This window comes from Podarcis bocagei (genome assembly GCF_964188305.1).
Source record: "Podarcis bocagei genome assembly, chromosome: 7".
Lineage (NCBI taxonomy): Eukaryota > Metazoa > Chordata > Lepidosauria > Squamata > Lacertidae > Podarcis > Podarcis bocagei.
This window is the reverse complement of record NC_138132.1, coordinates 83,095,310-83,108,597: the sequence shown is the minus strand read 5'-3', so window position 1 is coordinate 83,108,597 and position 13,288 is coordinate 83,095,310. Positions and strand designations below refer to the sequence as shown.

General features: G+C 46.3%; 2 protein-coding genes across 7 annotated transcripts in view; one reads left to right on the top strand and one right to left on the bottom strand.

Annotated features, from left to right (window-relative positions):
• LOC308591898 (uncharacterized protein) overlaps nucleotides 1–13,288 on the top strand; it is a 192,073-nt gene that overhangs the window by 88,359 nt on the left and 90,426 nt on the right. The window lies entirely within an intron of this gene.
• Nucleotides 1–13,288, bottom strand: part of RAP1GAP (RAP1 GTPase activating protein) — a 115,748-nt gene that overhangs the window by 97,647 nt on the left and 4,813 nt on the right. For 2 of the 6 annotated variants that reach the window (XR_014010297.1, XM_081203003.1), the window contains exon 1: nucleotides 3,335–3,451. The exons of 2 other annotated variants lie outside the window; for them this stretch is intronic. Coding sequence is in view for 3 of the 4 variants with exons in the window: in XM_081203003.1 (XP_081059129.1) it covers nucleotides 3,335–3,378 (44 nt within the window). In the remaining variant the exon portion in view is untranslated. Of the gene's footprint in view, nucleotides 1–3,334; nucleotides 3,453–13,288 lie in introns of those variants that run through there. 2 more of the 6 variants (XM_081203008.1, XM_081203004.1) reach the window with 1 other exon arrangement.

Genomic DNA, 13,288 nt, shown 5'->3' with positions numbered 1-13,288 from the left:
ATCCATTGCTCCGTGTCCGCTTCTCTGGAGCAGCAGAAAACAACTTTTCACCCTCCTCTATGTGACATCCTTTTATATATTTGAACATGGCTATCATATCACCCCTTAACCTCCTCTTCTCCAGGCTAAACATGCCCAGCTCCCTTAGCCGTTCCTCATAAGGCATCGTTTCCAGGCCTTTGACCATTTTGGTTGCCCTCCTCTGGACACATTCCAGTTTGTCAGTGTCCTTCTTGAACTGTGGTGCCCAGAACTGGACCAGGCTTCAAATCCTCACTGGGCCATGAGGCTGCCACTCATCCTCATCTGTCTCACTTTGTAGAATCACAGAACCCTGGAAGGCATCACCCAACCCCCTGCAACACAGGAATCTCATTGTTGTTGTGGGGTTTAAATGAGGAAGGGGAGAACTGTGCGCACAGCAGATTGACTCCTTGCAGCGCGGGGGGCGGGGGGGGATGTGGGATATAAATGCAACCAAGAAATAAATAAAATGTTGACGTCCGGAGGGAAGAAGACTTTGGCTGCAGGTCTAAGTTGCAGAGAGACAAAGTGAGGTTGTGAGACAATGAAAGTGATGATTGAAACATCACTACATCTACATGCACGGAGTGCAGAATTAATCCAAGCTGTGCCTGCTTTCTACAAAACAATGTCGATGATAATTGACAAGATCTCCGGGGTCTCCTCTCGCTCTGTACTTCTTCAGAAACCAGGGAATTATTTCCTGGACGGCAGCCGATAAATCGCTCTCATTTCATGGTTGCCTTTTGTCTTTGTTGCTGTTGCTGCTGCTTATATATGCGGACCCTGCCTTCCTCCTGTTCTCTTTTGCTACAAAACTACAACTCTACAGAGTTGTAGAGCTTTAAGGGAAAGATACTACAACCCCCATGATGCAAGAATTTTTGCTGCAGAAGCACCGACACCATCATTAAAAGGCGCTCCTGGCCCCTTCCCAGGACCCGGCTACATCCACGGTTCCCGGGCAGTGGGGGCTTTCCTTCCCAGCTCTGCTGCAGCAGCATGGAGGTCACAACCTCCTCCCACAAGGGAAATACCTAAGCTGGGAGCCTAAAGGCCAGGGGGACAGAAGCAGCCTTGTCCCTGCCCTGGAGGAGCAACTGCAGCCACAGGAGGGAGGCAGCGCCCATGGGCACAGATGAGGAGCTGAGTGTAACCCACACTCAGTGGGCAGAAGGATCAAGGCAGCCGCGGAGACAGGGGAATGTTTCCATGATGTATTTGAGCCGAGGTGGGAGATTTGTAGGGTGGGCAGAATGGAGAATAATGCAGACTTTCAGCTTGCAAAATGCAATTTTAAAAGGCTTGTGGGAGGGGCGTTTAGAAAGATGTTTAGTCAGGTCGATGTGAGTTTTAGTCTATTCCTACTTTAACTTTTTATACGGCTTGTTGTTATTTTTTTCTTTGCATTTATTTCATCGCTTTCTTCTTCTTATTTGGAAACCACTCTGAATTTTATTTTTGACACTCAAGCAGTTTATAAATTCTATTTTTAAATAAAGGGGGGGTTGCATTCAGATGCTCCTGCTCACCCCAGCAATAACACATACGTTCGTTGGACAGCTGACAGAAAAGAATTAATAGCCCCTCTGCCCTAAAAAAGGAGGAAGGGTCTCGACTTGGCATACAGAAGGTTCAATTCCCAATGGCATCTCCAGGGAGGAATGTTCTCTTCCTGGAATCCTGGAAAGTCCCTACTGTGAGTCAGGGTAGATAGGACTGCACTACATAAATCAAGATGGACAGATTTGGTATAAAGCTGGTTTCTAAGACATGGTCAAGGCTAAAGGAAACAGAACAAAACATAACCACCTTGATGAAGCCGGGAGCTGAGAGTCTATTTTACTGATGGAGGCGAGAGAGAAGACCTCACTTAAAGCCCCACAAGGAGACCATTGAAGAGGTGGGATTCGAACCCAGGACACCTCCTTCTCCCCCCAATCCAAGTCCCTCAGCTCTGACTCTCATCAGCAAATCCAAAGCCAACATATTTCATAGAATCATAGGAATCTCTGCCTTCCTTTAATGAAGGGGCGGAGAAAAAAAACACGTGACTCTCCACAACTGCCACCATCCCTGACGACTGGCCGCAGTGGCTGCTGGGAGTTGGAGTTCAACATATTCAATTATTCTACTCCCGAATTGTCGGGGTCAGACTAGATGACCACTGGGGACCCCTTACAACTCCACAATTCCATGATCCTAACACCTGGGGTGGGGGCTACAGGTTTCCTTCCACTGGACCAAAGCAACGGACTCAGCCCCAGGCAGTCTTCATTTGTTCACACGGCCAAGCCTGCATTTCACCCAAAACAGAGGGCAGTTGGAAAGAGGAACAGGCAGACGGGCACTACTCTGTGGAGGTCATGACTCGCACTCAGTCCCCAGCACAGCCACACCTGAGCACACACCTGCCCCCATTCATAGCACCTGCTGCATCCTGCAAAAAAAAAAAAGGCCAGTCTCCACACGGACATGTTGCCCAGTGTTCTTTTTAGTCCAGCAACCTGGAGCAATTTTTCACTCTAGGCTGACAAAGGAAGGTGTATGTTTGACAGTGGAACAGAAGAGGGTGGACTCTCCTTCACTGGAGGGTTTTAAACAGAGGTTAGAGGGCCGCCTGTCAGGAATTACTGAGCTGTCATTCCTGCAATGTAGGGGTTGGGCTGGATGACCCTCAAAGTCCCCCCAGCGCTACAATTCTATCACTAGAAACTGAGATAGCAAGGGGGCTGCTGGTGACAAAGCACAGCCATTGCAAGCAGTGGCCATCAATGGCCTTCTCCTACTCCACGAATTTGCCCCATCCTCTTTGAAAGCCATCCTGGCCTCCTGAGGCAGGGAGTTCCACAGTTTAACTGCATTAATAAGTATATCCTGAACCTCCCACGGTTCAGCTTTGCGGGAGGTCCTGGTATTAAAAGAGAGGGAGAAAGAAACCTTTCCTCTATCCACTGTGCATCATTTTACAAGTTTCCATCATGTCACACTGAGATGCACTTTTTTAAAAAAATTATTTATGATTTTCAGGTTTATACGTTTCAATCATTTTATCATTTCAAAACTTGACTTCCTCCCCACTCTTTCCGCGGTGCCTTAAATTTATTTTTACTATCTTCTGCATACCCAAATGAACTTAATTTGCTTGTTTATTCATCTACTTTAAATATATACTACTAGGAAACTGCAGGTTACACTGGAATGCACTTTTGCACTGTGTTGCTCTCCCAGTTACAGCACTGGCCCCCAGCCGCCCACCAGCTCCCTCCCACTGGCCTTCAGAGCTGCCCCCCCCCAGCCACTCACTCACCCTCCATAAGCCCCAAAGGTGAAGCTCCGCTTCCTGGAACCCATGGCAGCAACAGAGGGCAGGGCAAGTCAGAGGAGGCAGCTGTGGATCAGGCCGGCCATGGAGCAGAAACACAAATGCCCCGGCAGTGCCTGGCTGGAGCAAAAGCATGCAGAATCTGGCTGGGAAGAAAAGGAGGGAGGAAAAGAGGGAGGGGCCCTGTATTTTCCCCGCCTCCTCCCCACCAAACCTGTCCAACCAGCACAGGCTGTCCTCCAGCAAGGCCCCAGAGGGCACTTGGGTAGCTCCCAGCAACCGAGTGGGTCTTGCAGGGGCACAAGCTGGCACGGGCAGCTCAGGAAATTGACTGCCAGGCAGCCTGCCTTATCATCTGCAGCAGGGCAGCGCAAGGAGCAGCACTCAGTGCTGGTGCCAGCGCCTGCCACGGGGACAGGTTAGTTAGTGCCACGGTGCCAGCCTGCCAACAGGTGCCAGGCAGGTGGGCACAGTGAAGCAGAGTCTCTTCACTGAGATGTTCCAAAATGTCGCTTTTGCGAACCAAAATGATGCCTCTTTTCTACGCCCCAGAAAAGCAATCTGTGCAGAGCAAAGAAGGGGTGTGGATCCAACTAAGTTCTAGGTAAAGGGACCCCTGACCATTAGGTCCAGCCGTGGCTGACTCTGGGGTTGCGGTGCTCATCTCGCTTTACTGGCCGAGGGAGCCGGCGTACAGCTTCCGGGTCATGTGGCCAGCATGACTAAGCTGCTTCTGGCGAAACAAGAGCATCGTACAGATACGCCATTTACCTCCCCGCCAGAGTGGTACCTATTTATCTACTTGCACTTTGACGTGCTTTCGAACTGCTAGGTGGGCAGGAGCAGGGACCGAGCAACGGGAGCTCACCCAGTGACGGGGATTCAAACCGCCCACCTTCTGATCGGCAAGGCCTAGGCTCTGTGGTTTAACCCACAGCGCCACCCACGTCCCAACTAAGTTCTACTCGGAGTATATTCATTGCAATTAGGACAGGCATGTCCAAAATCCGTTTCAGGGGCCTAATCCGGCCCGCTGGTCGATTTAATCCAGCCCCCGTGGCAGTTAATGTCCTGGGATAAAACCCTTTAAAAAGTTTGGGCACCCCTGAATTAGGAGGAGCCAGTGGTGGTGTAGTGGGTTACAGTGCTGAACTCGGAGCTGGGAGAGACCTGGGTTCAAATCTCCCACTCAACCTTGGGCTAGTCACTCAGCCTCCCAGTCTAGTCTGCCTCGCAGTGTTGTTGGGAGGATAAAACAGGGAGGAGGGAAACTATTAAAAAAAAATTAAGGTAGTTGTGATTATTATTAACTCCCAATAGGACAGTGTGGCATAGTGGTTAGTGTGTGGGGCTAGGATCTGGGAGAGACCAGGGCTCAAATCCCCCACTTGGCCCTGAAGCTCACTGGTTGGATGGGACCAGTCGCTCACTCTTGGCCAAACCTACTTCACAGGGTTGTTGTTAGGATTAAATGAGGAGGGAGAGAACCATGGATGCCGCCTGGAGCTCCTTTGAGGCAAAAGATGGGATACAAATGTTAAAGCTTACTGGGAGATGATATATAATGAATTGAAAAGGAAGCTTAAAATAACGCTTGTGGGGAAATCCAGAAGCTTTCCTTTTGGGAATCGTAAGGAGCAGAACTACCCAAACCGTACAGAAACGTATTCATGTGTGCAACTACAGTGGCAAGAATGTTACTTGCCCCAAAATGGAAAGAAGCAGAGGTCCCAGCAAAGGAAGAATGGATACAAAAACTTATGGAATATACAGAAATGCCAAAACTTACCAGAAAAAATAAGAAATCAAGATAACAACCTTTTTTTTATATAAAAGAATGGAAATGGTTTATTGAATATTTACAGACAAATTGTAAACAGATAAGAACATTGGCATGATTATTGTATTAACCTGCCATTTCATAAGAGTATATATTTAAAGAAGATGTACAAATGAGCAAATTAAGTTAATTTGGATATGCAGAAGATATTAAAATCAAATTTATGGAGCTGCAGAAAGAGGGGGAAGGGATACAAATGCAATAAACAAACAAGTAAAACAACATTACCCAGGGCCTAATTGGAGTCAGAGGAGATCAGGATTTTGCTCAAAGAGCTCATGTTTACTACCAGGATTCAATCGAGGCATATGAAAGATCGCAGAAGTGTTTTCTGAGAATGCACAAAGTGTGTTTCCCTGTCATTGAATGGCTACCAACAACTGTGATTCCTCCAACGCAGCGGGTTGGACTAGATGACCCTCGGGTGTCCCATCCAACTCTACAATTCTATAACTCCCTTCATGTGCTGGCTGAAACTGATGGCAGCTGCAGTCCAAAGTATATATAGAGCACCCAGTGTTGGCAAAGGTGCATCTAGACCAGGCATAGGCAAACTCGGCCCTCCAGATGTTTTGGGACTACAACTCCCACCATCCCTGACCACTGGTCCTGTTAGCTAGGGATGATGGGAGTTGTAGACCCAAAACATCTGGAGGGCCGAGTTTGCCTATGCCTGTTCTAGACGATGGCAGGCGGCATATCTTCTAATAAGCCTATAGCCCCTGTACCACTTATTGCAGGAAATCAGAGAATGCCACCAACTTTGAGCATCACCCAAAAGATGAGATAATAACAGGTGTCCTGATTCAAGCCTGTGGCTAAACTGAGCAACCAAGAATTTCAGCCAAACCCAACAGGCGATGCCACTCTGAACTGCCACCAGCTACCTTGGGATTGAGCTCGTCGTGGACTGGCAGAGATATCTCCAAGCCTTGCAAACAGCCAAGAACATCTGCCATCACGCACCAACGGTGGTCCAATTCGGCCCCCAAACACACATGAGCACCTGGAGATGCCTGGTTGATTACCAAAGTAGCTTTGCCTATTGGATTGGTTGCTCATTTACAGGGAGGGTGAGAGAGGTCTGTCAGGAGAGGATGGGTGGTTGAGCCATGGTCAGAGAGCGCCCCCTGCGGACAGCATTCAGCAGGAACCTCGCCAGGGCAAGAGGCAGCAGGAATCATTCAGAACCCTGGACAGCGATCCTGGGAGTTCCCCTTTTAGGGTTGCAAAACACACACACACTATCCTATGCCCATTGTGGCTGCGACGGATGACACAATAATGACAGAACTGTAAAAAGGTAAAGGTAAACCACAGAGCCTAGGACTTGCCGATCAGAAGGTTGGCGGTTCAAATCCCTGCGACGGGGTGAGCTCCTGTTGCTCTGTCCCTGCTCCTGCCAACCTAGCAGTCATGCCGGCCACATGACCCAGAAGCTGTACGCCAGCTCTCTCGGCCAATAAAACGAGATGAGCATGCAACCCCAGAGTCGGCCATGGCTGGACCTAATGGTCAGGGGTCCCTTTACCTTTACCTTAAAGGGCCCTTGTGCGGTTAAGTCCAGTAAAATACGACTATGGGGTTGCAGCACTCATCTTGCTTTCATGCCAAGGGATCCGGCGTTTGCTCACAGACAGCTTTTCTGGGTCGTGTGGCCAGCATGACTAAACCGCTTCTGGCGCAACGGGACACTGTGACAGAAACCAGAGCGCATGGAAATGCTGTTTACCTTCCCTCCACAGCGGTACCTCTTTAACTACTTGTGCTGGTGTTCTTTCGAACTGCTAGGTTGGCAGGAGCTGAGACCGAGCAACGGGAGCTCACTCCGTCGTGGGGATTCGAACCACTGACCTTCCGATCGGCAAGCCCAAGAGAGGCTCAGTGGTTTAGACTACAGTGCCACCTGCATCCCAATTTAGGATTGCAAAAAACACACACATCCTATGCCCACTGTGGCTGGGACGGGTGTCACAAGAACATAGCTGTCAACGTTTCCCTTTTTTTAAGGGGAATTTCCTTATTCCGAATAGGATTCCTTACAAGAAAAGGGAAAAGTTGACAGTTATGCATAAGAATGATAGAATTGTAGAGCTGGTAAAAGGTAAAGGGAGCCCTGACCGTTAGGTCCAGTCGTGGCCGACTCTGGGGTTGCGGCGCTCATCTCGCTTTACTGGCCGAGGGAGCCAGCGTACAGCTTCCGGGTCATGTGGCCAGCATGACTAAGCCGCTTCTGGCGAAGAGAGAAGCTGTAGAGCTGGAAGGGACCCCAAATGTCTTCTAGTCTAACACCCTGCAATGGATGAGTCAAAACATTTAAAAAAATCCATGACAGGTGACATCCAACCTTTTTTGGAATAAAAAAAACCTCCAACGAAGGCGAGTCCATCACCTTCTGAGGGGATCTGTTCCACTGTCAAATGGCTTTCACACTCAGAAAAGCTATTCCTACCAATAGTTCAAATACTGAATTATATAATTTAGATAAAGAGGCCCCTATTCTAGCACGTGGGGGGGCCACCTTATCTAAATTATATAATTTGGTATTTGAACTATTTGTATTCATAATTGTATTATAAATTGGTATTGTTATAATGAGGCTGTTATTGGATTGTAATTGAAAACTAAGGGGGGAGACTTCATGAGGCAAGGCCTCCTTCCACCTGCCTTGCCTAACTCTCTAGTCTCTGCTTCTCAATTTGTATTGTATTATTTTATGTTGCTGTTTTATTGATTATAGTTTAGAAATTATTTATTGTAACGGTTGAGTGGATTTCTGTTTAACTTTTATATGTTATTATTATTATTTAATACTATTCTAATCATTGTTGAATGTTACTTTTTTGACGTAGGTTGCCTATTTTAAAGTTATGTTTTACTGTCACATTTTTGTATTGCATTAGAATGTTCTAAGATGTACATTTTTTTGTTTCTTCAGCTTGTAAACCGCCTTGAGTATTGTAAGGTAGAAAGATGGTATACAGTGGTACCTCGGGTTAAATACTTAATTCGTTCCGGAGGTCCGTTCTTATCCTGAAACTGTTCTTAACCTGAAGAACCACTCTAGCTAATGGGGCCTCCTGCTGCCGCCACACGATTTCTGTTCTCATCCTGAAGCAAAGTTCTTAACCTGAGGTACTATTTCTGGGTTAGCAGAGTCCGTAATCTGAAGCGTCTGTAACCTGAAGCGTATGTAACCCGAGGTACCACTGTACAAATTAAAAATGATGATGATGATAACAATTATTATCAGAAAAGCTATTCCTAATGTTTCATTGGAATCGCCTTCCTTGCCACTTGAATCCTTTAGGGGAGAGTATTGTGGTTGCACCCATGTCCTGCTTGGGGGTCTTCCCAATGGGGCATCTGAGGGGCCACTGAGAAAAAGGGATGAGGATGGGGCAACCAGTCAGATGGCTGGGGTATATTACACATACACACAGCCTGAACCTCCTGGAATAAATCACAAGACAATGACACACACAACCCATATTACTTTGCAGCCAGCAGAACCACACACACACACACACACACCCATCCTTTCAGATTCTGTGGGCTCCATGAGTGATGCCACAACTCTGGGCATTTCTCAGAGATTGGAGTGGGGGGGGGAGGGAGAGAGATGAAAAAAGAACAGGCAAGCCAAACCCAACCATCTGCTCAACTGCCAATATTGGAAGGTCAAGTTGCATCCGCGTTGACTAGGAAACCAAGCAAGCCACTTTTTTTAATGGGGAACGGGCTATATGGGTCCCATTCTCAGCACTTCCAGATAGAAAGGATTTCAGGTAGGAGGAAAGGGAGAAGGGCTCTCTCTGCTGGGCAGCTGCTGCCACTCAAAGCAGGCAGTGCCAGGCTAGATGGGCAAATGCTATGCGCCACAAGGAGGTGAATTCTCAGTAAGGGAGGGTCGAGTGCTGGAGCATCTGTTTTTGCAGGCAGAAGGTCCCAGGTTCAATCCTGCCTTCAACTCCAGGTAGGGCTGGCAACACCTGAAACCCTGAAGATCCACTGCTGCCAGTCAGTGTAGACCATATTGGGCTAGATGAACCAGACATCTGGCTCGGAATCTTCAAGAGAAGGATCCTGCTTGTATTGCAGGAAGTCCCAGCATCAATCCCCAATGCAGTTTCTCCAGGGAGGGCTGGGAAGAGAGGCCCTACCTGAGTTAATGGAAAATGGCAGCTGCTGCCAGTCAGTGCTGACAACACAGAGCTGAATGGACTCAAAGGTTTAACGCAGCAGAGTGTACGAGTGTTCTTAGCAGATGCACAGATGCTTTGCATGCTGGAGGTCCAAGCATCTACATCTCTGGGGAAAAGACAAGGAAAGATGATTGCCTAAACTGTTGTACAGCCGCTGATAGATGCCTCCAAGTGTTATGGACCGCAGTTCCCACAATTCCCACTCCCACAGGCTGGGGCTGATGGTAGGTGTAGTCCAAAATATCTGGGGAGCACCAGCAAACAGCTGTGATGGAGGACCTTGCATAGAAAGATGGGTAGTATTTCATGGATGGCTAATTATAACATAATGATGGCTGACTGGGAACAGTTATGGACCACAGGTATGAAGTTTACGGCATGTAATGCCTTAGGAGAGAATATTATGAAAATGATGTACAGGTGGTACATGACACCAGTCAAGCTTGCAAAAATCTATCATTTGCCCGATAATAAATGTTGGAAATGTAAAGAGACTGAAGGTACATTCTTTCACCTTTGGTGGACGTGCCCAAGGATTAAGGCTTTCTGGGAGATGATTTATAATGAAATGAAAAGGGTATTTAAATATACCTTTCTGAAGAAACCAGAGGCCTTTCTCCTGGGCATGGTCAGCCAAATGGTGCCAAAGAAGGACAGAACTTTCTTTATGTAAGCTACAACAGCAGCAAGAATACTTATTGCAAAATACTGGAAGACACAAGATCTAACCACCCTGGAGGAATGGTAGATGAAGGTGATGGACTACATGGAATTGGCTGAAATGACTGGCAGAATCTGAGACCAGGGAGAAGAGTTGGTGGAAGAAGATTGGAAGAGATTTAAAGATTATTTACAGAAATATTGCAAAATTAATGAATGTTAGAATGATGTCAGAATGAAGTTAAGTGGTTTAAGCAGCAATGTTATAAAGGTGTATGTAAAAATGGATTGTAAACAGGTGAGAATCCAAAGTTATAATATATTAAGATAAAGGATTAAGATAAAAACAAAGAGGGAAAGAAATTGCTGGATTAACTAACTGAATTGGAATACAAAAAAGGGAGGTGTGAGGTGGTCAGGGAAGCAACGAAATGAATGTAAGGTGGAAAGATTGATGTATTTATTTAAGTGTTTTTTATCTTTTTTGTATTTTGTATTTTTCTTTTATTCTTATTTCTGTCTTTTTTTCTTTTCTTTTTATTTATGTATTTTTTTTGAAACCTTAATAAATATCATTTTTTAAAAAAAGAAAGAAAGATGGGTAGTATTTCATGGATGGCTAATGTGATGGGATGATGAGCTGTTTGTGCGTAAAATCGTAGTCCCTCAGAGTTTGTGCAAGTCCACAAACCTCTGTCTGTGACGGAGCCCCTCAGACATGGCTGCTCTAGTCACTTGCAGATTCCGACAGTGGTTGCTTTCGGAATCGCTTCCAGCATAAAAGCTCCTTAACGGAAACACGTCTTCTGGACTCGCGGCGTGACAGTTTCCGGCGAGGAGTGGGTCTCCCTATGGGAGGTTCAGAAACCTCCCCACTGTTCTCCTTGGACGTGTCCCTGAGCCCTCCCTCTTGCTCGCTTTCCCTCAGAGACCCACCTCTCCCCCTGCTGGTTCCTGCTTCAGCTGCTGGGTCTCTCCCAGCCTCCGTGAGCCCTTCCACCACCTGTCCCTCCGATGGCAGTTCCCTGACAGCTAATTAGTCAAAACGCATCTAAAGCTGGGCTGGAGGCAGTGTTAGAAACTCAGATATATAATCTAGGCGCCAAATGGTTCCTTAAAACAAGGTTACAGTTGCCAAAACAGAATGTCTAGTTGCTATTTGGGGGCAAGAAGGCTTTAAAGTCTTATTTTTCAAATGATGGACTGTGATTGGTTCTCAGTTAAACATCTGGCTAGTTTAGATGACTGCCTTGACTGCCTAGGTTAAGAGTTTTGAGAACTTATTTTTTATATATAAAATATTTATTAAAGTTTCACAAATTATATAAACATACACAACAATACAAACAAACACACATACGAGAAAAAACAAGTATAATTTCAAATCCTTATTTTCTTAAAACGTACTTCCCCGACCTCCTCATACCTTCCCTTTCTGCATTCCAATTTCAAATATTCAGTTCAGCAAATCCTCACCCTTGATTTAATATAATTATTAACCTTTCTTTTCTTTTAACTTAATCTTTACAGCTGTAGTCCACTTAATTTCTAAAACCGCATCATTCTAACATTCATTAATTTTACAATATTTCTTAAGATAGTTCTTAAATTTCTTCCAATCTTCTTCCGCCGTCTCTTTTCCCTGGTCTCAGATTCTGCCAGTCATTTCTGCCAGTCCCATATAGTCTATCACCTTCATCTGCCATTCTTCCAAGGTGGGTAAGTCTTGTGTCTTCCAATACTTCGCGATGAGTATTCTTGCTGCTGTTGTAGCATACATAAAGAATGTTCTGAAGAGTTTTGAGAATTTAAAGAAGAAAAGTCACTTGATCCAGGGAAAAGTCCACATATCTATTGGTCTATTCCAACATCTTTTTCCTAATAGTGATTGCTCCTGCTCAGGTTGCATAGAAAACATCATTTTGGTTCCAGAAATTCATTCCGATAAAATATAACTGATAGAATTCTACAGGATGGAATATTAGCATGTGAAAACGGGCCAGATCCAATGAGCCTCAGGTGGTGGAGATGTCAGGCGCCATCCTGGCACCCAGGCATCTTCACACGGTCGAAAGCCAGGTGCAAAATGCGCCTAGCGCCTGGATAATTTCGAACCACTAGCTGTAGGGATCCACATTGTGAAAAACAAGAGAGCATTCCTATGCATATTGTGCAAGTTAACAGAGTATGTGCATTGTATGGGAAACATCAAGAGACAGCACAGCTCTTTTGAAAGAGGGCCTGATCCAAGGTCACAGGCCAAGGCATCATACTCTAAACCCATTGCCAGATGGGAAGGGAGGACCGGGGCAGAGGCTGGCATACTAAGGGCATTGCATACTCTAACAAGGCTTGCTGTCAACCCAACCCTTCCTGGCTTTTGGTGGCCTCGCTTATTGCTGCCTGCTCGGTCCCCCTACTATATATATATATATATATATATATATATATATATATATATATATATATATTCGTGCTTGCACAGCCTATCTGGGACTGACAGCAAGCTGTTTCTCCAGTCAGACGGTAATAATTGTTGTTGTTGTTATTATTATTATTATAGTTATTATTATTAATTTATATCCCGCCCTCCCCAGCCAAAGCCGGGCTCACAGCGGCTAACAACAATAAAAGTAACACAGCATTCTAAATCAATTCATTCTAAAATCAATTCAAAATCAAATTAATGGCAACCATTGGGCTAGAGTTCTATGAGGATTACTAAAGGAGGGGGTCAGACTGCGCCCTGGCCAAAGGCCTGGTGGAACAGCTCTGTCTTGCAGGCCCTGTGGAAAGATGTCAAGTCCGACAGGGCCCTAGTCTCTTGTGACAGAGCATTCCACCAGATCGGGGCCACGGCCGAAAAAGCCCTGGCTCTGGTTGAGGCCAGCCTAACCTCCCTGTGACCCAGAACCTCCAAGATGTTTTTGTTTGAAGACCGTAAGTTCCTCTGTGGGACATACCAGGAGAGGCCGTCCCGTAGGTACAAGGGTCCTAGCCCGTACAGGGCTTTAAAGGTTAAAACCAGCACCTTAAACCTGAGAGCAGTTTCAACCTACTTCCCTTGCTAACCTCCTCAAATACAGCGCCATCACCCCTGGTCTGCATGGATCCCCAAGCGAACGCCAAAGCGATGCAAGACCAGCATCGCCACTCTCTCCAGCTACGCCGGCGTGACCCTTCCACACATTTACAGCAGTGATGCAAAGGAGGCTAGCATCGCCGCTCCTATAT